The sequence below is a fragment of the Dama dama genome, chromosome 12 (genome assembly GCF_033118175.1).
Source record: "Dama dama isolate Ldn47 chromosome 12, ASM3311817v1, whole genome shotgun sequence".
NCBI classification, from domain to species: Eukaryota; Metazoa; Chordata; class Mammalia; order Artiodactyla; family Cervidae; genus Dama; species Dama dama.
In genome coordinates, this window is record NC_083692.1 from 92,747,049 (window position 1) to 92,773,463 (window position 26,415).

At 41.8% G+C, this 26,415-nt stretch overlaps 1 protein-coding gene across 4 annotated transcripts in view; it reads right to left on the reverse strand.

Moving 5' to 3' along the window:
• The window catches only part of PDE8B (phosphodiesterase 8B), a 286,162-nt gene that overhangs the window by 225,519 nt on the left and 34,228 nt on the right, over nt 1-26,415 (reverse strand). For 2 of the 4 annotated variants that reach the window (XM_061158123.1, XM_061158122.1), the window contains exon 1: nt 25,027-25,197. The exons of 1 other annotated variant lie outside the window; for it this stretch is intronic. In XM_061158123.1, the coding sequence (XP_061014106.1) occupies nt 25,027-25,050 (24 nt within the window). In that variant the 5' untranslated portion in view covers nt 25,051-25,197. Of the gene's footprint in view, nt 1-25,026; nt 25,198-25,726; nt 25,781-26,415 lie in introns of those variants that run through there. One more of the 4 variants, XM_061158124.1, reaches the window with a different exon arrangement.

The following is a 26,415-nucleotide window of genomic DNA, read 5'->3' on the forward strand; positions in this document are numbered from 1 at the left end:
TGTGAAAAATGCCATTGGTAATTTGATAGGGATCACATTGAATCTGTAGATTGTATTTGGTAGTATAGTCATTTTCACAATATTGATTCTTCCAATCTAGGAACATGGAATATCTCTCCATCTCCTTAGGTAGGTTTATTTCTAGACATTTTATTCTTTTTGTTGCAATGGTGAGTGAGATTGATTCCTTAATTTCTCTGATTTTTCATTGTTAGTATATAGGAATGGAAGTGATTTCTATGTATTGATTTTGTATCCTGTGACTTTGCTAAATTCACTGATTAGCTCTAGTAATTTTCTGATAGTATCGTTAGGATTTTCTATGTATAGTATCAAGTCATCTGCAAACAGTGAGAGTTTTACTTCTTCTTTTCCAATCTGGATTCCTTTTATTTTTCTTTTCTGATTGCTGTAACTAGGACTTCCAAAACTATGTTGAATAAAAAGTGGAGAAGAGGCCATTCCAGAGGGAATAATGTGAGCAAAGGACCAGAGGTGGGCACACACACTGAGTGCATGAAGAACAATGAAGTAGGTTATTCAAAAGGGGTGCAATGTGGGGAAGAGTAGAGCTTTATTTCGGCTGTCAAGGTGGGCTTGGACTACCAGGGAACCAAATGCCAGACTGAGGAGTTTGACGAAATTCTAGTCATTGGGAATCACTGAGGTTTTTTTTTTCAGTAAGGGTACTAATTTACTGAGATGAATCTGGTTGCATATTCAAGAAGGACTGGTGAAGGGAATTGGGAATGAGGATGAGTAAGGAGTTATAGCAATCCAGGGATGAGAGGATAAGGACTGTTGTGGACTGAATTATGCCCCACACACCCCCACCTCCCAAAAATCCATCTGTTGAAGCCATATCCCCAGTGTGACCATGTTTGGAGATAGAGCTGTTAGGGAGGTAATTAAGGTTAAATGAGGTCATAAGGGTGAGCCCTAATCCAATGGGACTGGTACCCTTATAAGGAGGGGTGAGACACCAGAGAGTTTGCTCTCTCTCTCTCTCTGCAGGCACGCACAGTGAGAAGGGACTGTATGTCAGCATCTAGGTCCTCGATGCTAACACAAGCATGACCTTCCTTTCCCAGTGCAGCTAAGGAAACAGTCTCTTTGCCAAGACTTCCTTGGGTTTCCCTACGGTCTGCTCTACACAGGGATATGAGTTTCTTGCTTCATGTCAGGACTGCTAAAGTCGATCTTCTGATAGTTCTGCTTCAAGAACAGATTTTGAGCCCTGGGATTTTCCCTCTTAACCAGTGAAAGGTGCCTCAAGGCTGCAGCTCAGCCCGAGGGCCCTGCATTAGCACCTTCTGTGGTTCTGATGTCTTAATCCTCTCCCTTGGGCTGCTGGGGCTGTGAAATGAGGTATTCTAGAAGGCTTTTGGCAGGAAGGCTCCTCCTTCTCAGAGTCTGACATTTGCTCAGCAGCATGGCACTTCCCGTGTTGCACCATTAAACATCTCCTAGGCAACAGTGGCTGGGGGCATGACTGATTACTTCTTCATACCTCATATGATATGGCTTATAATAAATTAAGTCAGATATAGGAGCCTTTCCAGGGTTCTCTGCCCCAGCAGCTGTCAGACATCAAAACTGCCTAAAACAGAGCACAGGGCCTGAGAATCTTTATTTGGAACTAGTTTCCAAACGATGTTGACGCTACTGATGCCAGGGCATACTTTGAAAACCACTGCCATACATAAGATAACAATATTACAAAACAATAGCAATGACCAAAAAGAAAAAAAAGAAACCCCTAAACCCTTAACCTGTGATGTTTCATTTTCTGAAGCATAATATTTTTGTGCATAAACCTGAATGCTTCATTATACAACACAATGTCACAAAGTGCTATCATCTGGAAATTTATAAGAATTGTGAGGTTATGAGTTTCACAATTCCCCTCCAAGCCAGGGGCTTCTAAGAACAGGTTCTCACCTGTGAAGAATCTTCACCCTGTCTGGAACATAGAATGTGGTGTGGCATGTGTGGCAGAGGGGAGACTACAGAAGTAAACGTTACATTTAAATGCACACCAGCAGAGCTATATAAATTTCCAGTAGAAAAAAATAAATAAACAAATAAATTTCCAGTAGAATACTTGATTTTCCTTTTTCTTAATATATAGTGTTCAAGCCTAGGAAGACAAACATTCACTAACTTTTGGAACAATAAATAAAATTCTGGAAAGCAGTGTCCTAAGGAATAGGAGAGGAAGATCGTATGAAGTCAATCCAATGTAAGTACATAAAGCAAAATTTCTTTCAGAAACACTGGTTGAAAAGCAATAATAGCAATGGCCACTATTTAGGAGGTAGTTTACTATGTAAGTGTCATACTTTACATGTTTTGTCTCTGTACACAATTTCTCTATGTATGATGTATCTATGCTTCTCTTCTCCTTTCGGATATAAAAGCTTTCAACATCTTCTGTCCACCACTAATCTGAACTCCCACTAGTATGGCTAAGTTTTCTTGTTTTCTCTTGAGTATGGAGTCATCAAACTTTTATAGGTTACTGGGACTTCCCTGGCAGTCCAGTGGTTAAGACTCCACATTTCCAATGCAGGGCACATGGACTTGATCCGTGATTGGGGAACTAGGATCCCACATGCTGTGTGGCACAGCCGAAAAAAAAAAAACAGGAACACAAGCTTTTAAAGGCTATGAAAATCCACAGAGCATTTAAATATATGTGTATGTGTGTGTTAGTCATTCAGTCATGTTCAAGTCTTTATGACCGCATGGACTATAGCCCGCCAGGTTCCTCTGTCCATGGAATTCTCCAGGCAAGAATACTGGAGTGAGTTGCCATTCCCTTCTTCAGCGGATCTTCCTAACTCAGGGATCGAATCTGGGTTTCATCTACTGCAGGCAGATTCTTACCGGCTAAGCTACCAAAGAAGTCACATATATATATATGTATATTATATATATATCTAACCAAATACATGTATGTGTGTATATATGTATATATACACACATGGCTTAGGCTATATGTACTGCATTTCTGAGATCTAAAAGATAAGATTCAGATCCTTCCTGGTGGAGGATTGTTTGGAATCACCAACATAAACAACAACTTTAAAAGAAAAAAAAAAAAAAACCCCTAGATTGTAGAAATGGAAATGACACATTAGGAGAAACATAGTTGCTAAATTAAGGATTCAAGCCAGGATTTAAGATTTTCCTTCTCTTAACACTTTTCTCAGAGATAGAGCCCAGCCATAAAATCTATACATTTATAATACTTAAAGCACGAAAGTGCAGAAAGTTTTGTGAGGAATTCATCAGTTAAGTTCAGTTCAGTTGCTCAGTCGTGTCTGATTCTTTGCGACCCCATGGTCTGCAGCATTCCAGGCTTCCCTGGAATCAACAACTCCTAGAATTTATTCAAACTCATGTCCATTGCATCAGTGATGCCATCCAACCATCTCATCCTCTGTCGTCCCTTTCTCCTCCTGCCTTCTATCTTTCCCAGCGTCAGGGTCTTTTCCAATGAATCGGTTCTTTCCATCAGGTGGCCAAAGTATTAGAGTTGAGCTTCAGCATCAGTCCTTCCAATGAATATTCAGGACTGATTTCCTTTAGGATTGACTGGTTTGATCTCCTTGAGGTCCAAGGGACTCTCAAGAGTCTTCTCCAACACTACAGTTCAAAAGCATCAATTTTATCACACTCAGCTTTCTTTATAGTCCAATACTCACGTCCATACATGATTACTGGAAAAACCATAGCTTTGATTAGGCGGACCTTTGTTGGTAATGCCTCTGCTTTTTAATATGCTATCTAAGTTGATCATAGCTTTTCTTCCAAGGAGAAAGTGTCTTAATTTCATGGCGGCAGTCACCATCTGCACTGATTTTGCAGCCCCCCAAAATAAAGTCTCTCACTGTTTCCTTTGTTTCCCCATATATTTGCCATGAAGTGATGGGACTGGATGCCATGATGTGAAGTTTTCTGAATGTTGAGTTTTATGCCAACTTTTTCACTTTCCTCTTTCACTTTCATCAGGAGGCTCTTTAGTTCTTCTTCACTTTCTGCCAGAAGGGTGGTGTCATCTGTATATCTGAGGTTATTGATATTTCTTCCAGCAATCTTGATTCCAGCTTGTGCTTCATCCAGCCTGGCATTTCTCATGATGTACTCTGCATATAAGTTAAATAAGCAGGGTGACAGCCTTGATATACTCCTTTCCCGATTTGGAACCAGTCTGTTGTTCCATGTCTAGTTCTAACTGTTGCTTCTTGACCTGCACACAGATTTCTCAGGAGGCAGGTCAGGTGGTCTGGTATTCTATTCTCTTTAAGAATTTTCCAGTTTGTTGTGATCCACACAGTCAAAGGCTTTGGCATAGTCAATAAAACAAAAGTAGATGTTTTTCTGGAACTCTCTTGCTTTTTCAATGATCCAACAGATGTTGGCAATTTGATCTCTGGTTCCTCTGCCTTTTCTAAAACCAGCTTGAACATCTGGAATTTCATGGCTCACGTACTGTTGAAGCCTGGCTTAGAGAACTTTGAGTATTACTTTGCTAGTGTGTGAGATGAGTGCAATTGTGCGGTAGTTTGAGCACTCTTTGGCATTGCCTTTCTTTGAGATTGGAATGAAAACTGACCTTTTCCAGTGCTGTGGCCACTGCTGAGTTTTCCAAATTTGCTGGCATATTGAGTGCAGCACTTTTACAGCATCATCTTTTAGGATTTGAAAAAGCGCAACTGGAATTCCATCACCTCCACTAACTTTGTTCATATAATACTTCCTAAGGCCCACTGGACTTTGCATTCCAGGATGTCTGAATTTAGGTGAGTGATCACACCATTGTGATTAGCTGGGTCATAAAGATCTTTTTTGTATAGTTCTTCTGTGTATTCTTGCCACCTCTTCTTGGTATCTTCTGCTTCTGTTAGGTCCATAACATTTTTGTCTTTTATTGCACTCATCTTTGCATGAAATATTCCTTGGTATCTCTAATTTTCTTGAAGAGATTTCTAGTCATTCCCATTCTATTGTTTTCCTCTATTTCTTTGTACTGATCGCTGAAAAGGGGTTTCTTATCTCTCCTTGCTATTCTTTGGAACTCTGCATTCAAATGGGTATATCTTTCATTTTCTCCTTTGCCTTTAGCTTCTCTTCTCTTGTCAGCTATTTGTAAGGCCTCCTCAGACAACCATTTTGCCTTTTTGCATTTCTTTTTCTTGGGGATGGTCTTGATCACTGCCTCCTATACAATGTCATGAACCTCTATCCATAGTTCTTCAGGTACTCTATCAGATCTAAACCCTTTAATCTATTTCTCACTTCCACTGTATAATCATAAGGGGTTTGATTTAGCTCATACCTGAATGGTCTTGTGGTTTTCTCTACTTTATTCAATATAAGTCTGAAATTGGCAATATGGAGTTCATGATCTGAGCCACAGTCAGCTCTCGGTCTTGTTTTTGCTGACTGTATAGAGCTTCTCCATCTTTGGCTGCAAAGAATATAATCAATCTGATTTCAGTGTTGACCATCTGGTGATGTCCATGTGTAGAGTCTTCTCTTGTGTTGTTGGAAGAGGGTGTTTGCTGTGACTAGTGCATTCTATTGGCAAAACTCTATTAGCCTTTTTCCTGCTTCATTCTGTACTTTTAAGGCCAAATTTGCTTGTTACTCCAGTATCTCTTGACTTCCTACTTTTGAATTCCAGTCCCCTATAATGAAGAGGACATCTTTTTTGGATGTCCTTCTAGAAGGCCTTGTAGGTCTTCATCAAACCATTCAACTTCAGCTTCTTCAGCATGCTGGTCGTGGCATAGACTTGGATTCCTGTGATATTGAATGGTTTGCCTTGGAAACGAACAGAGATCATTCTGTCGTTTTTGAGATTGCACCCAAGTGTTGCATTTTGGACTCTTTCGTTGACTGAGATGCCTACTCCATTTCTTCTAAGGGATTCTTGCCCACAGTAGTAGATATAATGGTCATCTGAGTTAAATTATTACAATTCAGATGGCATAAATTTCCACATTAATTGTACTTTTCATATATTCTCCTGTATGATATGAACAAGTATAAAACATATATAATAATTAGTTAGAGATGCCACATCTTCAAGTAATTTCTCTTCTCAGGAAATGTAGGGAGCAAGCCATGAATGGCCATTAGTAGAAATCTAGCAATCAGGGGCTTAAAAGTATCCCCTGGGAAAGGTTTGAGAGTCGTTTCAGAGCCTGAGTACTGTACCGATAAGTAGTATGAGCTCTATTTGGAGAATAGGCATAGAAGCCATTGTGGGACAGACAATGTCATAATAAAAAATAATGCAATGCATTCTTCCAAATTTCTTTGCAATGTCCATTATTTTAAATTATGGAAGAATGAAGAAAAAAGAACACAAAACATCTCAGAGTACATCTTCAAACAGAATCACATTCAAGATGGTGACCTTTTGTCACCATCTTGAATGTGATTCTGTTTAGCATGGACTTACTAATGGCACTGGTGAAGAAACAGAAACCAAAGTTATCCTCATTCCATTAACAACTAAAAAAACAGACAAAATATACAAAACAATATTTTAAGATATTGGACAATAGGTAGCCCAGGACTGTCACTCCTGAGAGAAAGGAAACAGATGAGGTATGTAATATAACCTTAGCTTTTACCCTGGAGACATTCCATACCTTGGAGCAGAGAAGGAGTCCTGTGGCGTCACTGACTTGAGGTAACAGAAATCAGAGTCTGGAGAGGTTTTTGTGGCTGGAACTTATGAGACAGGGTTTCAGAAAGAGGAAACTATATACACAAAGAGCACTGAGGGATACTTGAAAGTTTACTAAATACTAAGACATGCATGAGTAGGGTGAGATTCTACAGACCCGGAAGAGAGTGACTGGAAAGCTGTAAGCTGAACAATCAGAACTCCCAAAGAACTGGGAGCCATCCAAGTTCTCACAAGCCAGAGTAGAAAGTTCTTGTCGATCCTCAAAAATTTAGTAGAAAACCCAGTGGGTCATGCTTTAATTAGGTTAAAGAATGGTTAGAAAATACTACACCAGACCTACATTTAAAAGCTTAAGAGCCATCCTTTAAAGGGTCAAATTGAACCAAAATTAACTTGTCTGCCAAAACAAAATCCAACATTCTTTAAAGAAAACAAAAATCTAAACACTCAACAATGCAATATTCAAAAAGCCTAACACAAAATTGCAAAGACTAGGTAGGATAAGTAGGAAATATGGCCAGTAATCACAAGAAAGATCAGCAAATGGAAACAGAAATAAGATAAATATTATAATTAGCATTAAAAGAGCCACTATAACTATTGTCCAAGTATCTAAAGGAAAACATAAACATTATGAGGTTTCTTTTTTTTTTTAAGAAGAGATTTTAGAAAGGAATCAAATGCTAAAAATGAAAAATATAAGTTCTGAAATGAAACAGTCATTGGATAGGACAAAGAGCATATCAGACACTGAAGAAGAAAAGATCAGTGAAGTAGAAGACATGTTAATTAAAGTTTTTCAAAGTAAAGCAAAGAAACAGAAAGCTAAAAGAAAACTAATAGAGCCTCAGTGACTCAACAAATCTACAAATTCAACAAACTTCAAGCAGGACAAACCAAAAGAAAACCATACCAAGATACAATATAATTTCTGGAAATATTGATAAAAAGAAAATCTTTTAAAAAGCCAGAGGAAAGGGCATAGTAAATACAGAGAAAAAAAAATAAGAATGATGGACTTCTCATTAGAAACTAAAAATATCCAGCAGAAAACAGAGGAATATTTTAAAGTGCTGAAAGCAGAAACTGTCAACCTATAGGTAGGAAAAATTTCATTCAAAAAATGAAGGTAAATAAAGACTTTTTCAGACAAACAAAAATTGACAGAATTCATTACCAGCAGTTATGCATTACAAGAAAATTGTTAAAAGTTCTTTAAGTAGAGGAAATGAAACCAGTTAGGAATGAGAATACACACAAATAAATGAAAAGCATTAAAATACAGACAGCCCTTGTGCTATTGTACTTTGCAGAAAGGGCAGTTTTCACAAGTTGAAGCTATGTGGCTACCCCGTAAGAAGCAAGTCTATCAGTGCCAGCTTTCCAACAGCATTTGCTCATTTTTGTGTTTCAGTGTCACATTTTAATAACTTTTTCAATATTTCAAATGTTTTCATTCTCATTGTATTTGTCATGCTGATCTGTGATCAGGGATCTTTGATGTTACTATTGCCCCTCACTGAAGGCTATCTGATGGTTAGCCTTTTTTAGTAACAAAATACTTTTGATTTAAAGTATGTATGTTACTTGTAGATATAGTGCTACTGCACACTCACTAGACAATAGTGTAGTGTGAAAGCAACCTTTATAGGCACTGGGAAACAAAAATATTCATGTCACACGTTGCTGCAATATCCACTTTATTGGAATGATGGAACCAAAACTGCACTATCTCTGAGGAATGTCTGTAAACATGAGGGTAAACATAAAATATCTTTTTCTTATTTTTATTGCTTTTAAAAGATAATTAACTTTATAGCAAAAATAACAGCAATGTATTGTGTCTATAAAACATATAGAAGGAAAATGACAAAAATAGCACAAAGGATGTGTGTGTGTTAGTCACTCAGTCGTGCCCGACTCTTTGCGACCCCATGGACTGCAGCCCACCAGGCTCCTCTGTCCACGAGATTTTCCAGGCAAGGATACTGGAGTGGGTTGCCATTTCCTTCTCCAGGGGATGGGAGGGAGTAAATGGAAGCATATTGTAGGATTCTTACTCTAAACACTAAAGAGTGTAACAATATTTAAAAGTACATTATGACAACAAATAAAAAACAGATGAAAAAAGAGAAAACAAATACTAATATGAGTGCTTTATATTCTACCATATAAATGTTTTAATTAAATTACTGTGATTACTAATTAAATGTAAATTATCCAAGCACAATAATTAAGCCAATTATATCTTACTTTAAAAAATCTACTTTAAATATAAAGATAGATTAGTTAAAAGTAATAGGATAGAATAAGATATACCATGGAAAGACTAAAAACAAAGCTGGTGTGGCTATAATGATTATCAGATAAAGTAGATTTCAGAACAATATATACTTAGGCATGATAAAGGGCATTTCATAGATAGAGAGGTCAATTCATCCAGAAAACACAACAATCCTAAATATGGAAGCACTCAATTAGAGAACTTCAGTATACATTAAATAAAAAGTGATAAAGCTGAAAAGAGGGGTAGACAAGTCCACAATTATACTTGGAAATTTCCTCTCACAGCAATTGATACAACAAATAGGAAAACAATCAGTAAGCATATAAAACACTTGAAAAATACCATTTATCAACTTGGCATAATTTATACTGATCCCACTACCCAATAAGAGCAGAATAAACACTTTTTTCAGGTACACATGTAACATTCACTAAGATATACTATAAGCTAATCCATAAACAAGTCTCAATATATTTAAAAGATTGAACTGATACACAGAATATTCTCTGATCACAGTGGATTTAAAGTAGAACTCAATAAGAAAATTATCTGAAAAATCCAGATATATTTGGAAATTAAACAACATACTAAGTAACCCATAAGTCAAATAAGAACTAGGGAAATTAGAAAATATTTCAACTGGATAAAAATGAAAAGAAATAGAACCTTGTATATACAGCTAAAGTGGTACTTAAGGGAAATTTATGGCTTTAAAAGCTTTTATTAGAAGGTTCAAATCTAGGGAGCTAAGATTCTACTTAAAAGCCTAGGGAAAATAAAAATGAGAAAATTAGATCTAAACTAAGAAGAAAGGAGGACACAAAAGCATAAATTAATAAATTATAAAAGCAGAAATTAATATATAGGAGACAAGTAAGCAATAGACGAACTCAGTGTATACAAAAGCTGGTTTTTTGAAAGATCAATAAAATTAATAAACCTCTAGCATGACTGGCCAATAAAAAAGAAGACACCAGCTATTGACATCAGTCACCCTACAGGCATTAAAAGGTTAAGAAGACATAATGCAAACAAGTTTATTTGAATAAATTAATAATTTAGGTAATTACTCAAAGTACCAAAACTCACTCAAGAAAATGTATTTTTAAATGTAAATTTCCCTAAAGAAACTGAATTTGTGTTTAAAATTTGCTTACAAAGAAAACTCTAGTCTCAGAAATACTCTGGTGAAGTCAATGAAACTCACCCAGAAGAAATAATACCAACACTACTCAAACATTTTCATAAAACTGAACAATAAGAAATGCTTCACAATTCGTATCATAAGGCCAAAATTATCCAGATAACAAAGCAAACAACCGCAAAAGAATAGACATTGTAAGAAAAGAAAGTTTCAGATAACATCTCCCGGAACATAAATGCAAAAATCCTGACAAAATTTATCAAATCAAGTCCAGTAATATATTTTAAAAAATAGTACACCATGATCAAGTTGTGTTTATCCTAGGAATGCAAGGTTAATTTCACATTCAAAAGTCAATCAGTGTGCGAAAGAATGAAGCTGGACTCTTTCCTCACATCATATATAAAAACTAAAAATGCGTCATAGACAAATTTAAAAGTTAAAATTATAAGACTCTGAGAAGAAAACACAGGGGCAAATTTTCATGATCTTGAATTTAGCAAAGGTTTTTTAAACATGACACCAAAAAGTATAAGCAACAAAAGAAAAATTCATAAATTGGACTTCATTAAAGTTAAAAACTTGTACACCAAAGGACACTATCAAGGAAGTGAAAAGACACTTCACAGAATGGGAGAAAATATTTGAGACTCAAATACCTAATCCAGAATATATATATATATTTAAAAAAAAAAAAAACCTCTACAAGTCAACTATAAAAAGACAAAAAAACCTAATGGAAAAAGGGGCAAAGAACCTGAATAAAAATTTCTCCAAAGAAGACATACAAGTGGCCAACAAGGATAATAGGGAAATGCAATTCACAACCACAATGAGATGTTACATCATACCCACTAAGATACCTAAAATTTTTTTAAAAAGAAAATACCAAGTTTATTAAAGATATGCAAAACCTGAAACCCTTATATCCAAAGAATTGACAACAGATGTTCGAAAACGTATATGAATGTTGACAGCAGCACCATTCACAAGAGCCAAAAGGTGGAAGCAGCCCAAATATCCATCAATAGATGAAACGATAAACAAAATGTGGTCTATCTATACTATACAACAATATTAGTGAGTGCGTGCTCAGTCATGTCTGACGCTTTGTGACCCCCCAGACTGTAGCCCACCAGGCTCCTCTGTCCATGGGATTTCCCAAGCAGGAAAAACTGGAGTGGGTTGCCATTTCCTTCTCCAATGCATGAAAGTGAAAAGTGAAAGTGAAGTCACTCAGTCGTGTCTGACTCTTCATGACCCCATGGACTGCAGCCTACCAGGCTCCTCCGTCCATGGGATTTTCCAGGCAAGAGTACTGGAGTGGGATACCATTGCCTTCTCCGCCAGGGACCCTAGCCAGTATAATAAAGAAAAAGAGCTACTCAGATTGGAAAGGAACAAGTAGAACTTTATTCACAGACAACATAATTGCACAGATAAAGTCCTAAACACTCTACAGAAAAAGCTACTAGAACAAGTGAATTTAGCAAACTCACAGGATACAGGTCAACAAGCAAAAATCAATCATATTCTATACGCTAAAAATGAACAACTGGAAATTGAAATTTAAAACACTATTTACGATGATATTAAAAGCATAAAAGTCTCTCTCCAGATGCCTGGATTGAAAGTTATAAGACTCAGCTGAGAGAGATTAAGAAGTCCTTAATAAATAGCTAATATAATATTCTTGAATCAGAAGACTATTCTACTGAGATGTCGATTCTCCCTCAACTGATCAATAGATTCAACACAGTTTCAGTCAAAACCCCAGCAGGTTTTTTGCTAGAAACTGGCAAAGTGACTGGCAAAATCTGTGTAGAAATGCAAAAGGCTTAGAATAGCCAAATGTATTTTTAAAAAGAAAAAACAAAGTTGGAAGATAAACAATATTTTATTTTGAAATTTAATATAAAGCTATAGTAATCAAGACAGAGTGGTACTGGTATAAGGATAGTGTCCACATACAGACTCAGTTAAGAGAGTCAATTAATTTGCAATGAAAGAGCCAAGAAAATTCAACGGAGCAAATATAACCTTTTCAACAAATGGTGGTAGAATGACTGGATCAGTTCAGTTCAGTTCAGTCGCTCAGTCATGTCCGATTCTTTGCAACCCCATGAATCACAGCACACCAGGCCTCCCTGTCCATCACCAACTCCCAGAGTTCACCCAAACCCATGTCCATCGAGTCGGTGATGCCATCCAGCCATCTCATCCTCTGTTGTCCCCTTCTCGTCCTGCCCTCAATCTTTCCCAGCATCAGGGTCTTTTCCAATGAGTCAGCTCTTCACATGAGGTAGCCAAAGTATTGGAGTTTCAGTTTCAGCATCAGTCCTTCAAATGAACACCCAGGACTGATCTCCTTTAAGATGGACTGGTTGGATCTCCTTGCAGTCCAAGGGACTCTCAAGAGTCTTCGCCAACACCATAGTTCAAAAGCATCAATTTTTCGGCGCTCAGCTTTCTTTACAGTCCAACTCTCACATCCATACATGACCACTGGAAAAACCATAGCCCTGAATAGACGGACCTTTGTTGGCAAAGTAATGTCTCTGCTTTTAAATATGCTGTCTAGGTTGGTCATAACTTTCCTTCCAAGGAGTAAGCATCTTTTAATTTCATGGCTACAATCACCATCTGCAGTGATTTTGTAGCCCAAGAAAATAAAGTCTGTCACTGTTTCCACTGTTTCCCCATCTAATTTCCCATGAAGTGATGGGACCAGATGCCATGATCTTAGTTTTCTGAATGTTAAGCTTTAAGCCAACTTTTTCACTCTCCTCCTTCACTTTCATGAAGAGGCTTTTTAGTTCCTCTTCACTTTCTGCCATAAGGGTGGTGTCATTTGCATATCTGAGGTTATTGATATTTCTCCCGGCAATCTTGATTCCAGCTTGTGCTTCCTCCAGCCCAGCGTTTCTCATGATGTACTCTGCATTTAAGTTAAATAAGCAGGGTGACAATATACAGCCTTGACGTACTCCTTTTCCTATTTGGAACCAGTCTGTTGTTCCATGTCCAGTTCTAACTGTTGCTTCCTGACCTGCATACAGGTTTCTCAAGAGGCAGGTCAGGTGGTCTGGTATTCCCATCTCTTTCAGATTTTTCAGAATTTTCCACAGTTTATTGTGATCCACACAGTCGAAGGCTTTCACATAGTCAATAAAGCAGAAATAGGTGTTTTTCTGGAACTGTCTTGCTTTTTTGATGATCCAGCAGATGTTGGCAATTTGATCTCTGGTTCCTCTGCCTTTTCTAAAACCAGCTTGAACATCTGAAGTTCACGGTTCATATATTGCTGAAGCCTGGCTTGGAGAATTTTGAGCATTACTTTATTAGTGTGTGACATGCGTGCAATTGTGCAGTAGTTTGAGCATTCTTTGGCATTGCTTTTCTTTGGGATTGGAATGAAAACTGACCTTTCCCAGTCCTGTGGCCACTGCTGAGTTTTCCAAATTTGCTGACATATTGAATGCAGCACTTTCACAGCATCATCTTTCAGGATTTGAAATAGCTCAACTGGAATTCCATCACCTCCACTAGCTTTGTTCGTAGTGATGCTTTCTAAGGCCCACTTGACTTCACATTCCAGGATGTCTGACTCTAGGTGAGTGATCACACCATCGTGATTATCTGGATCATGAAGATCTTTTTTGTACAGTTCTTCTGTGTATTCTTGCCACCTCTTCTTAATATCTTCTGCTTCTGTTAGGTCCCTACCATATGACTGGACAGCCATATGCAAAAGCAAAGTACAAACTAGCAACCCTCATCCCTTACCTTACACTATACACAAACATTGACTAGAAATAGACCATGGAACTAAAGAAGCTAGAACTAGACATAGGAGAAGATCTTTACAAACTAGAGTTGAGCAAACATTACTTAGAAAAAATGTAAAATGCACAAACCATGAAAGATAAAACACTTGATAAACTGGAATTCAACAAAAGTGTAAAAGTGTGCTCTTTTAGAGATAATCCTAAGAAAATAAAAAGGCAAGCCACAGACTGGAAGAAATACATATTCAAAGACATGCATGCAGAATATATAAAGAATTCTTATAATCAATAATCAATACAAATAAAAATTGGGTAAAAACTTTAAACAGACACTTCACAATACAAGACATTAAAATAGCCAGTAGGCACATGAAAAACAAAAAATGCTCAGCCTATTACTAGTCATTAGCAAGGTGCAAATAAAGTCACAATGAGATCTCACTATACATTTGCTAAAATGGCTATAATTGCAAGAGGCTGACAATACCAAGTGACAACCAGGATGTGGAATAGCTGGCACTCTCACACGCTGCTGATGGGAATGTAAACAGTCCGACAGCTTTATATTAAACATATACTTACCTTACAGCCATGAGATTTCCCTTCTCGGCACTCACCCAACAGCTATGAAAATATATGCCCAAAGGCTGGTCTACAGCAGAGTTTAAAATAATAGCTCCAAACTGGAAATAACCCAAGTGTTTATTACCAGGTGAGTAAGTCAACTGCAGTACATCCATAAAACACAAAACGACTCAATGATAAAATGTGACAAATGACTGATACACACAGCAATATGAATGAATCTCAAAATCATTACACTGGGTGAAACACACAGACAGGAGAGGCTACATGTATGATTTGACTGATATGAAATTCTAGAAAAGGTAAGTCTAGTCTACTGGAATAAGACGATGACTAGTGGCTACTTGAGGTCTATGGTGGGGTTGCCTAGGCAAAAGCACAAGGAGGAGATGACAGAGCAGTACTCTCTCTAGATTGCAGTAGTGTTTCATGGGCATATTCTGTGACTGCATTTTTGTCCAAACCAGCATCCTGTGCACTTTAAAGTTACATTAAAAACAAGAAAAAAACTTGCAACATTTGCCTGATGTTACAGACTGAATTGCCCGCCCCCGCCCTCCCCGCCCCCGCCCTCCCCCCCCCCCGCCCCCCCACCGCAAGATTCAAAGGGTGAAGTCTTAATGCTTGATATGACTATATTTGCAAATAGGGCCTTTAGGGAAAATAATGGATGGGGCCCTAATCCGATAGGACTGGTGACCTTAAGGAAAGATGAGACACTATAGTGCTCTCCATGAGTGCCAGGAAAAAGGCCCTGTGAGGACAAAGCGAGAAGACAGCCATCTACAAGCCACGGAGAGGAGCCTCCTGGACACTAACCCTGATGGCATCTTGGTCTTGGGCTTCTAGCTTTGAATCATGAGAAACTGATTATCTGCTGTTTTAGCCACTCAACCTATGGTATGACTAAAAAATAAGCACACCATTCCTTACTAATGATGTTCCTCTTGAGTCTATTTTTACTTCAGCTGATGGAAGCTTTTCTGGTATACATTTTGAGAGACCAGCAGTTGTTTTAATTCTGTAGAAGGCCTTGGTCAGTAGATCAGACAGTTGCTGCATATATTAGACCCAGTGCGATGGTGGGATTTTCAGACCTGTGAAAGCAGTCATTGAAACCAGACCAACAATGCTGTGGCCTGGTGAAAGGAAGCTCGCAGGAGCACCTCCGTCACACCAGGTGCATGTCAGGTCACGTGTTAGCTGAGACTGGCTTTCTCCTGCTCCTGGCATGCCTCATTCTCTCTTTCTCTCTGTCACCCCGTTTATCAGATCCATTTCTGCAACCAACGATTCCATCAGTTCTCATCTGTCCACTGACTAGGTTCATTTACGTAGAGCAGTATTTTTCAGTTAACAAACCATGACCCATGGTTTGTTACATGGGTCATGTAACAAACATTGTTTGTTACCATAACAAACTTTTCCCTTGAAAACTCTCTTATAGGTACTCAAAGGCAGGTTATGAGGAAAGGCTTCCGGGTGGGCCTTCAGCTTCACCCTGGCTCCCCTCAGTAACGTTATTCTCAATGCAGCAGCCAGCATGATCGCCCCAGCTTAGATCAGGCTCCATCACTCCCACCTGGCTCAGAGTCTTCACAGCAGAGGACAAGGCCCTCAGTGACCCCTCTGACTGACCTCGGCTTCTGCCCACTGCACTGGCCTCCATGCTGCACTTTGGACACGGCAATACTCCTTCTAGGTTTCTGCGCCCACTATTCCTCCCTGCTTGGAGTGCATTTCCCAACCATCCACACAGCTCGCTTCCCATTTCCTTTGGGACTTGGCTCAAATGTTACCTTTCCAGGGAGGCCTTCTCTGACACCCCAAGTGAATAAAGCAACAGTCCCTACCCCACCTCTGGGAGTCCTCTCCGGGTTTATCTTCTCCCCGGTGCTCTCGCCCCCTCAGGCGTGCTGACCGCCCTCTGACTTGCTTGCTTTCTCTCTCGCGCTCTCATTCTTTCCCCTCTCCCCACACCAGAAGGTAAGCGCCAAGAGGAGAGAAACAGTGTCTGGCACCTGCGTGATGCTCAGTAATGACTTGTTGCACGCGCACTGGAAACCTGCTCCTTTAATGGAAGAGAACTCAGAGGGGAGACACAACCACTCTCGGCCACATCCTCCTCTGCTGCCCACAGCTCTCCCTGGCCTCCAGATCTTGCTCAGACAGAAAAAGAGAGAAGTTCCGCAGACGGGCGTATGAGGTAGGGCTTCGGGCAGAAATAAGAAGGCCAGCTACATGTGCGTCAAGACAAGAGGCCGCTCAGTGTTTGATGCAGGTGGGGAGGATAAGCCAGTGGCCCTGGGCTCCCTGCCTCCCTCCTGCTGCTGGCTACACTTCCCACCAGGGTTTTCTCAGCAATGGACCGCCTGAACTGGCACAGTATGACAAGATACTGGTTCTCTTAGCCCGCAGGCCACCTGTGCAGGGCCTGGAGCAGACAGAGGCTTGTCCACCACCTCCAGCATCCCAGACAACATCACCATTGTCTTCCTTGTGCTGTGATGCAAAAAGGGTTGGGGCATAGTGCTTTTTCTCTTCCCCCGGGCAGCCTTCCCCTCTTCTCCTTCCATTCTGCTCTCCCACGTTCCTGCTTGTTTTTCTCTCTTGTGCAATCCCTGCAGTGATGGGATCTTTTCTGCTATTGTAGAGATCTGCTGGGCTTCCCTGGTGGTTCAGCTGGTAAAGAATCCACCTGTAATGTGGGAAACCCAGGTTCCACTCCTGGGTTGGGAAGATCTCCTGGAGAAGGAAATGACTACTCACTCCAGTATTCTGGCCTGGAGAACTCCATGGACTGTACAGTCAGTCCATGGGGTCACAAAGAGTCAGACATGACTGAGCACCTTTCACTTTCATGGGGGTGCTATGGCCTTTCCAACAGAATGGATTCCTACAGCATGAGTGACCGCATGCTAAGAACTTCTGGATTCCTACAACATGAGTGACCGCATGATAAGAACTTCTGGATTCCTACAACATGAGAAGACCTGAAATGCCCTTCCTTAAACCGAGAAGCCTGCTCCACAAAAGACAGATGGTGAAAATACCTCAGCGGGCACTGTCTCTTAGGAAATGTCATTCTGAGATAAAACTGGGTTTTTCCTCTTTGAGACATAAAAATGTGTATTGTTAAAGGATGCTCCTCAGGCAGAAATGCCATTCAACAGGTGGTTTGCCAAAGAGGCTCATAGTAAAGTCTACACTGATATTATTCATATTAGTCTTCCTCATATCACCCCACCACCAGCGAGGGCAGGATCCAGAATTCCCCAACCTTCTATCTGGGTTACTGAGGAGATCTTTTATGCAGTTTTTGAAAACAGAGGAGATTTGATGAGGTGCTGAATTTACCTCTTCACGTTCCATTTCATTGCAAGGAAGATGGACTTGAATTTCCGCTTTAAAAATGCTAAATGGAACTAGTAAAAGAGTCTAGAAACATAAAAATCATTTGTTTTCCTATTATTTAGTCAGCCATGGCCTCCTAACACACGTACAAGGGTAAAGAACTCACACAGAGTTAGTGTCGTTTTGAGGTCAATTTCTTAGCAACATGCCAACTGCTCTTGGTGATGCTGTCCACAGGTTTCACTCAGGAGCACTCATACTTGCAATGGAGGACGCTGGCTGGTCATGTGCTTTAGATGATTGTTTTTTCACCCACTTATACTTCTGTTTATTTTTCCTAATCATCTAGGGAAAACTTTGAAATCTTTTTCAAAGATCAAAACCACGGCTGGGATTAGGGTAAGATGACTGGTTGCCATTTTAAGAAGGTACTCACTCTCAGACGCTGGCCCTGTATTTGAAGGCCTCCTTAAATTTTGCAGCCGAAGCTCCTCACTCTCAGGGTCATGCAAGTGACTCTGTCACCAATCTGGAGGCTACAGACAACACTTTGGTCAAGGAATGTGGATGCAGGGGAAATTAAAGCTTGTGAGGCAGAAGATCTAGGTTCCAGACCTCTCTTTACCACTTTTACCATATTCCAGAAGGGGATGACAGAGGACAAGATGGTTCAATGGCATCACTGACTCAATGGACTTGAGTTTGAGCAAGCTCTGGGAGATGGTGATGGACAGGGAAGCCTGGCGTGCTGCAGTCCATGGGGTCACAAAGAGTTGGACACAACTGAGCGACTGAACAACAACAATCAAATCTAAGATAACACTGATTGTACAAAACACCATCACTTTATGTACCATTAAGAAAAAGAAATGCTGCCTATTTAATTATGACATAATGGCATGCTGCTGCTGCTGCTGCTAAGTCGCTTTAGTCATGTCTGACTCTGTGCGACCCCATAGATGGCAGCCCATCAGGCTCCGCCGTCCCTGGGATTCTCCAGGCAGGAATACTGGAGTGGGTTGCCATTTCTTTCTCCAATGCATGAAAGTAAAAAGTGAAAGTGAAGTCACTCAGTCGTGTCTGACTCTTTATGACCCCATGGACTGCAGCCCACCAGGCTCCTCCATCCATGGGATTCTCCAGGCAAGAGTACTGGAATGGGTTGCCATTGCCTTCTCCCATAATGGCATAATAATAATCTTTTTTTTTTTTTAATAATAATCTTATAAGATACAAGAATTGGTTCCAGTAGCCTCTCACAGCCTTGAATTTTTTCAGCTATACTGAGGGATTCGGCAATTTCTCCTGCCTTTGGTTTAGTTACTTGACATAATAGGTAATCCTCTTGCATATATATATCAATAATAAAACATAAATCTAGCTCAATGTACTTGTGGGTATCTCTCCCATGTTAAAAGCATTTGGCTTCTACTTTGCAAAAAAATCAAAGAAAACTGAAATTGCAGCATTTCTCCAATGAAAAATATTTTGCTTTATCAATATCAAATTTATGCACCCTGCTCTATTCCCTAGGCTCTCTGAATAACCATGTAAACAATCATTTGTTTTAATGCCAAATCACAGTGTAACCTTTTTGAAATCACCTAAATCAATAATTAGACTCAAGATATATATCATCAAGAATGCACCTATCTCCACTGAAAAGTTGAAAATATCAGAAGGTGATACTTAGTAAATGCATTCACAGGCAATGACAAGTATATCACAACCACTGCCTGGGTCAGCAGTTGATAAGGTGCTGCCCTACCAGCAGGAGCAGTCACAGATCCAGATGGGTAATCAGTTCACAACACCCTTGAGTTCCTAGCTGTGCCCTTCCTTAGCTTCACAGTAGGACACAGGACAGGCAATACAGAACATACAGCATCTGTGGTCTCATAGGCAGGCCAGCAACCACTCCTAACGCAGATCTGGCCTTGGCCTTCCTCTACTTTCGGGGGATGCACCCAGTTGCTCGAGATGACGTGTATGGTTCAGCTCCAGAGAAGCCACTGCCTTGGTTTCCCATTGGCCTCCATATTGGTCTAGTCTAGTAGGCCCAAGGCCACCTGACCACTCTAAGCTCTCCTAGTCCCAGGGTGGTCCCAGGAATCTAGAGTTTCACAATAATCGAGATAGATAATTCACCCCAGCTATAGAGCAATCCACAACTATCTTAACTCCTTATGTTTCCAATGAAAAGTCGCGGTGAGAACATAAGTCTGAGGTTATCTTCTCAGGCAGATCAATGGGAAAATGTTTCTAACACTCAGGTACCATTGACTGTAAAACACACCCTGGTTCCAGGGGCATTAAAGTGGGCAAGAGTACATCCCAGAAAAACCGAAATGCTGCTTTCACATTTAACACTTTAATTGCCAAGCTGGGTGTCTCAACTGAAATGGGGATATCATCTTAATGGGCAATTTGAGGGAATGGTCTCTGGTGTTGCTTTTCAGCTATCAGATAGAATCGTGAGCCTGTGACTTCAATGTGTGTGAGCTGTTGGACTTTTACAATGGTCATTGAATGACTATGAGACCATAGCACGCACACGGAAGCCCTGGGAACTCCAGGAGCAGAGCCTCTGGGTTGTCTGTACACTTGGGTACAGGCTGGGGCAGACCACACTGAGCCTGAAAGGCTCCGTGAACTTCTGAAGTTGCAAAGTAATCAGAGTCCCATTTTTGAGCCCCCCAGTATAGGCCACGGAGAAGGCAATGGCACCCCACTCCAGTACTCTTGCCTGGAAAATCCCATGGATGGAGGAGTCTGGTGGGCTGCATAGGGTCACTAAGAGCCGGACACGACTGAGCGACTTTCCTTTCACTTTTCACTTTCATGCATTGGAGAAGGAAATGGCAACCCACTCCAGTGTTCTTGCCTGGAGAATCCCAGGGATAGGGGAGCCTGGTGGGCTGCCGTCTATGGGGTCGCACAGAGTCAGATACGACTGAAGCGACTTAGCAGCAGCAGCAGTATAGGCCAAGTACTTTACATACATTATCTCATTTAATCGGCACAGTAACCCTGTAAGGTTAAGTATTACTCTTCCCATTTTACAGATGATAAAACTCTGCTGGTGAGTGATGGTGCTTGGATTAGAAATCCAGGCAGCCTGCTTCAGGATGCAAGCTCTTAATCACCACGCTTACCACCTCCTACCTATAGTCACCTTGTCTCACATGAGATTCAATGCCATTAATAAAAGATTACTTGACACAAGTAGCAATACTGGACCCCTTTAAAGAACACCCAGGGAATTAAAAAAAAAAAAACAAACACATTTTTTTAGGCAATGGGGGAGGATGTGATGGGAAAAGAGAGAGGATTCCGTGATGTAGCTTCAGAAACATATTGTCCTTCTCAAATAAAAACAGGTGACGACACCTCAGTATGTGCCATCTGACAGAGAGTGTGTTATGGAATGAACTGTGTCCTGCCAAATTCACAGGCCAAAGTCCTAGCCCCAAGTACCTCTGAAAATAACAGTATGTGGAGAGAGGTCATTTAAAAAGGTGATTAACATTAAATGAGGTTATTAGGGTAGGTCTTAATCCAGCAGGACTGATGCCTTTACAAAAAGAGAGTAGGACACAGATTTGTATGTAAGATAAGGCAAAGCCGCATCTCACACTGAAATCCTCAGAAACCTGGGGTACCAAAAATGGGTATTTCAGGAGTTCATGTGCTGTTAGGTAAATCCATACTAAATTCAGGGTTTTGAAGTTAAAAAAAAAAAAGTCAAATATGGACAATTTTATTTGTTCATCCTCTAACTGTATACATTTGCAGAAAAGACCTTGAAACCAACAAGTCCTACTAACCCTACTTTACAAATGATACACCTAAGACCCACTCAGATACACTGATTCATTAAAAACCGGAAAATGTGTTAAAGCAAGAACTGGATGCCAAACCAGAAATTACATTTCTTTTTGTGAACACAAGTAGGCAGTATCTATTAAAAAATGCATACTAAATAATAACCATGCTCTTTCATATAACAATTTCACTCCTAGGAATTAATCTACCAGAAATATCTGAACAGGTGTGCAGAAATATATAAATGTGAAGACCCACAATGCTAGCCCCATACGTGATGTGAAAATTTAGAAATAATCCAAGTGCCGACTCACAGGGAATTGGATGAATGAACAATGATTCATCCATCTATATGCAAATCTATGTACTATAGTTAAAAAGAAAGAGGTCAGCCTCTGCTCATATTAAAAGATGCCCAAATCATATTAAAAGCAAGAAAAGATACCTAGAAAAAGAAAAACACAACTCATAAAATGTTTATTAATATCTGTGCTCTGAGGGGTATAAAGTGGTCAACACTCAGTAGGTACTTTTTTCCCTCTCCACCTCTCCCATCTTACACATCCCTTGGATTATTGCAAATGAACCCAAGGATCTGGTCCAGCTCTACTGCCTACCAGCTGGGTGATCTCAGGCAAGAAGCTTCAGTTCCCCCACCAGTAGGTTGAAAGAAATTATAGCACTTCCTTCAGAAGTTGTTGATAGGATTCCATGAGACTACGTACATAATGTGCTTAGAACAATGCTTGGTGGATAGTAAGTGCTTAATAGATAGGCACCATTATGGTAAGGATGATGTTATTCATCTCTGGAACCTGAAGAAACAAGGTTTCCTTAATTGGTGTTGTATTTACTTTTTTTTAATCTCCTTTAAAAAATTATCTTGTAAGAAAACATAATAAATCATGCTGCTTATTTTCCTTACTGAAATTAAATAAAAAGGCAGTGCTTTTTAAGGCACTGCTTACCTCAATAAATTCTAGCAATATTAGGCATTCTGATATTTAATGAATCCTCTAAAGACAATTTCACTATTTCATTACTGAAGTAATAAACTGCTTTTCTGAGAAGTTAATATTAACAGGGTCACTCCTAGGTAAATAAAAAGTTTATCAGGTATAACCCAAGGTGCCTCCATGAAATACGCAGTAGACCCATCCCTCTTTTACTGAAGGATCAGTTTGGGTGTTCTCTACTCACTTAGGTTAATGGGGTGGTTATGGCCAAGGTCTTTCAAATGCACAGAAAGAACCTTTTATGCAACCATGCTGCTGCTGCTGCTAAGTCACGGCAGTCTTGTCTGACTCTGTGCGACCCCACAGACGGCAGCCCACCAGGTTCCCCCATCCCTGGGATTCTCCAGGCAAGAACACTGGAGTGGGTTGCCATTTCCTTCTCCAATGCACGGAAGTGAAAAGGGAAAGGGAAGTCGCTCAGTCGTATCCAACTCTTCGCGACCCCATGGACTGCAGCCCACCAGACTCCTCCGTCCATGGGATTTTCCAGGCAAGAGTACTGGAGTGGGGTGCCACTGCCTTCTCCTTATGCAACCATACTCTGACTTAAAACAGGACTTTCTATTTGAGGTCCTTCCCAGGGCATTCTAAGTATTAACTAAACCAGCCAGGCTTATTTCCACAGATCTCAAACCTGAAAGATTTGCGCAGCTCTATAAACAGAATAGAATTAAAATACAGTTCACCCACAGTTCTGATTCTGATCCAGTATTTCTTTGGTCCATGTATGCTCTGTGGAACCAAGTACAATCTAGACTCCAAAGAACCAGTGAGCATGGGAAAGCTACCAAATCGTGGCAAATTAGTGTTAGAGAAACTCCCAGAATTAAAGGATCTTTTTGAGCCTTTTGTGGTAGCTGAGATGCAGACAGGTTATGTGTCTTGCCCCAGGCTTCACAGCTGGTACAGGTGGGGCTGGAACTCAGGGAGCAGGCTTCCCAATAGCGATGCTCTTTCCCCTGCTGGAGAATTACTGTTCTTCTGTTTTGCTTCTTGGAAAACTGAGCCAAGTTAAAATAGCTCATTCAAGGTCAGAGGGGCAGTCAAGTAGAACTTGTGATGCTGACCAGCAGATTATACAATCCTAAAGGGCGGGCCCTCTGCCCCTCACCTACCCCCTCGGGCCCTGTGTAAATGTTTTGGTTGACACAACACTTGAGTTTAGAGGAAGTGTCTCTCCTAGGTTTGCACTACGTGTTTCACTTCAGGTTCTGGCACACGCGCTTCAGTTATTATCGGAGCAGGCACGCCCCCCAGTGTCCCGACCCAGCGGGCCGCCAAGGTTGGGGGCGGGGGCCGGATAGCCACCGGTGGTCTTGCAGCCCTAGAAACTCGAAACTCGCCCAGAGCAACTCCTCAGCGATGTTTTTCTGGTTTTGCCAATCTGGAGACAGTAAACTGTTGTCAGATTGAGCCGGAAGCAGAATGGTTGGGCACGCCAGCCTTGAGGGTACAGAGGCGCCGGCTGAACGCTGAACACCTCTAGCTAAGCTGTTATAAAGGCTAATGCAAGCCTCGCCTCCCACAACATTCTAGGGACCGTGTCCACTTGATCCCGGGAACTACGTGCACTTTCAGGTGACACTCCCACGCCCACCAGGACCGCCCCCTCCCCACCCGAAGTTCCGGGAGGCAGCTTCTGCCTTGGTCCAACGCCTCTCCTGCACCGGACCCTTCTCACCCGCACTTTCCTCCAGCCCACAGTGTGAGCCCCTTCTCTGAAACTACATTCCATCTCCCCCACCGCAGGCTGGTGGTATAAACCTCACGGCCGGTCCAGGTGCCCAGCGAGCACGGACCCGGGAGCTGGGCGCGCGCGTGCGCGCGCGCGGGTGGGAGTGGGTCCCCGGATCCTGGAGGGCGCCCTCCACCCAAGCCGAGGGCTGGGGCGGCAGGGGTTAGCTTTCCGGGAGGGATGGCAGCTAGGCAGCCGCTGGAAGCACTCAGAGGAAGGCAGGGACACCGCGATCGCCCAGAGACGGCGTGGGAAACTCGGGGCGCAACAGGAGTCAGCGCCACTGGCCTGACGGCGCTACAGGTCGGCTCTTGCCCAGGGAAAGCGCCACACGGACGCAGACGCACTGCTGGTGGGTAATTGGGCTCATTTGGAATTATAAACCGGACGGTTACAGCAGACTATCGAGGCGCGCCCCTCCTGGGAAGGAAGAAGTTGGGCACCGGTACACGGAGAGGCCGGAGAGGGAAGAAGCCCCTCCGGAGCTGCAGGGTATCCGAAACGGGTGCAGGGTCAGCTCTGGGCTTGGGGTGGTGGGAGGGGGCGGCTGGCCGGACTTGCAGATCCAGCGCTCGGGGCTCACCTGGCCGGCGTTCGGAGGGTCCATGCTGGAGGCTGGCGGCTGCCGGGCGCTCGAGAGGTGCCAGTGGCCCGCAACGCAGCCCCTCACAGAGGGCACAGGGCGGCTGCACCCCACACTCGGGCCTCCCGCCCCGCGCCAAGGGGCCGGTCCTTCCGAGGGACTCTGGCCGCGAGCCTGAGCCTCTTTGCCTTCACTCCCCAGGCGCGCCTGCAGCCGGCGAGTGCCTGGGTCCTAGCGCCCCTCCCGGGTGTGAAGCCCGACATGGAGCCTGCTCGGCGCCCCCCGCCCCGCGCCGCCCCCCCCCCCCGCCCCCCAGCTATTCCGGCCACTCGAGGGGAGGTAGGGCTAAGGACCAGCGCTGCCCAACCTGGCGCTTCTCAGGACTGGGAATCTGGACAGGGAGCTTCTTTCTCACCACGCCCACCCTTCCCATTTTCATCTCCATGTGCTTCTACTCCCCAAGAAAACACTGAAGGATCAGATTTGCCTCCTTCCTCACTCAAATCCGTGTACACTATCATTTTAAAGAGATTCTGTCACAGACAGCAGTCATGACAGATCATAGATGGTTCTTCCTCAAAGTGAAAGGAAGACTTCTGTATTCAAATGAATTTGTAAAGGACACCCCACTATGTGTCTGTTGGGGGGGGGGGCGGTAACGGGGTGTTGTCCTTCAGCCGTAACTGTGGGGACAACTTACCAACGCGAGTCAAACGTGGATCAAGACAAAGGTTCTGCTCCTCTTCCTGCCTCCTCCCCGTCTGTTTAGGGAGCTGGAATCAAAGGCCTGCGCAGATATGGTGAAGCTTTCAGAGACTTTGAAGAAGTAATGAATCGAGCCCAGTTAAATGCTTCAGCTGTAAATAAGCCTGGCCTCCAGCTCCTGGTTATTATCACATCTGCCCCATACCTGGCTCCTCTGGTGGAGGGATGTCTAACAAAGACCTAGGGAGCATTTACAAAAGCCTCTCCTTTCTCAGCTGCCCACAGGGCTGAGTCAGTCCAGTTAAAACCAAGATCAACAACAGTGCTCTTTTCCTGCTGACTTTCTCATCCAGAGAGGCTGATGAAATTTCGAATGGCAGAAAAGGAAAACAAGTCATCTTTAGAAGTAAAACCTATTTCACAGGACATGGAGAGAGACAAAAAGAAGTATTATTACTTGGGCATTAGCCATGATCATAAAGGCCAACCATGAGCCATGAGAGCAGTATGAATATAGCCTTTCATGTCTTTTTTTAAAGAGCTCAAAACCCTTTCCCTCAAGAGCACTCCTCTCTGTATGGACTGACTCTAAAATTATCTCCAGTTATCCCCACTTCCTAATGTACATGCCTTTGAGGACTCCCCACCCCTTGAATGTCAGGGAGCTTGTGACTTGCTTCATAT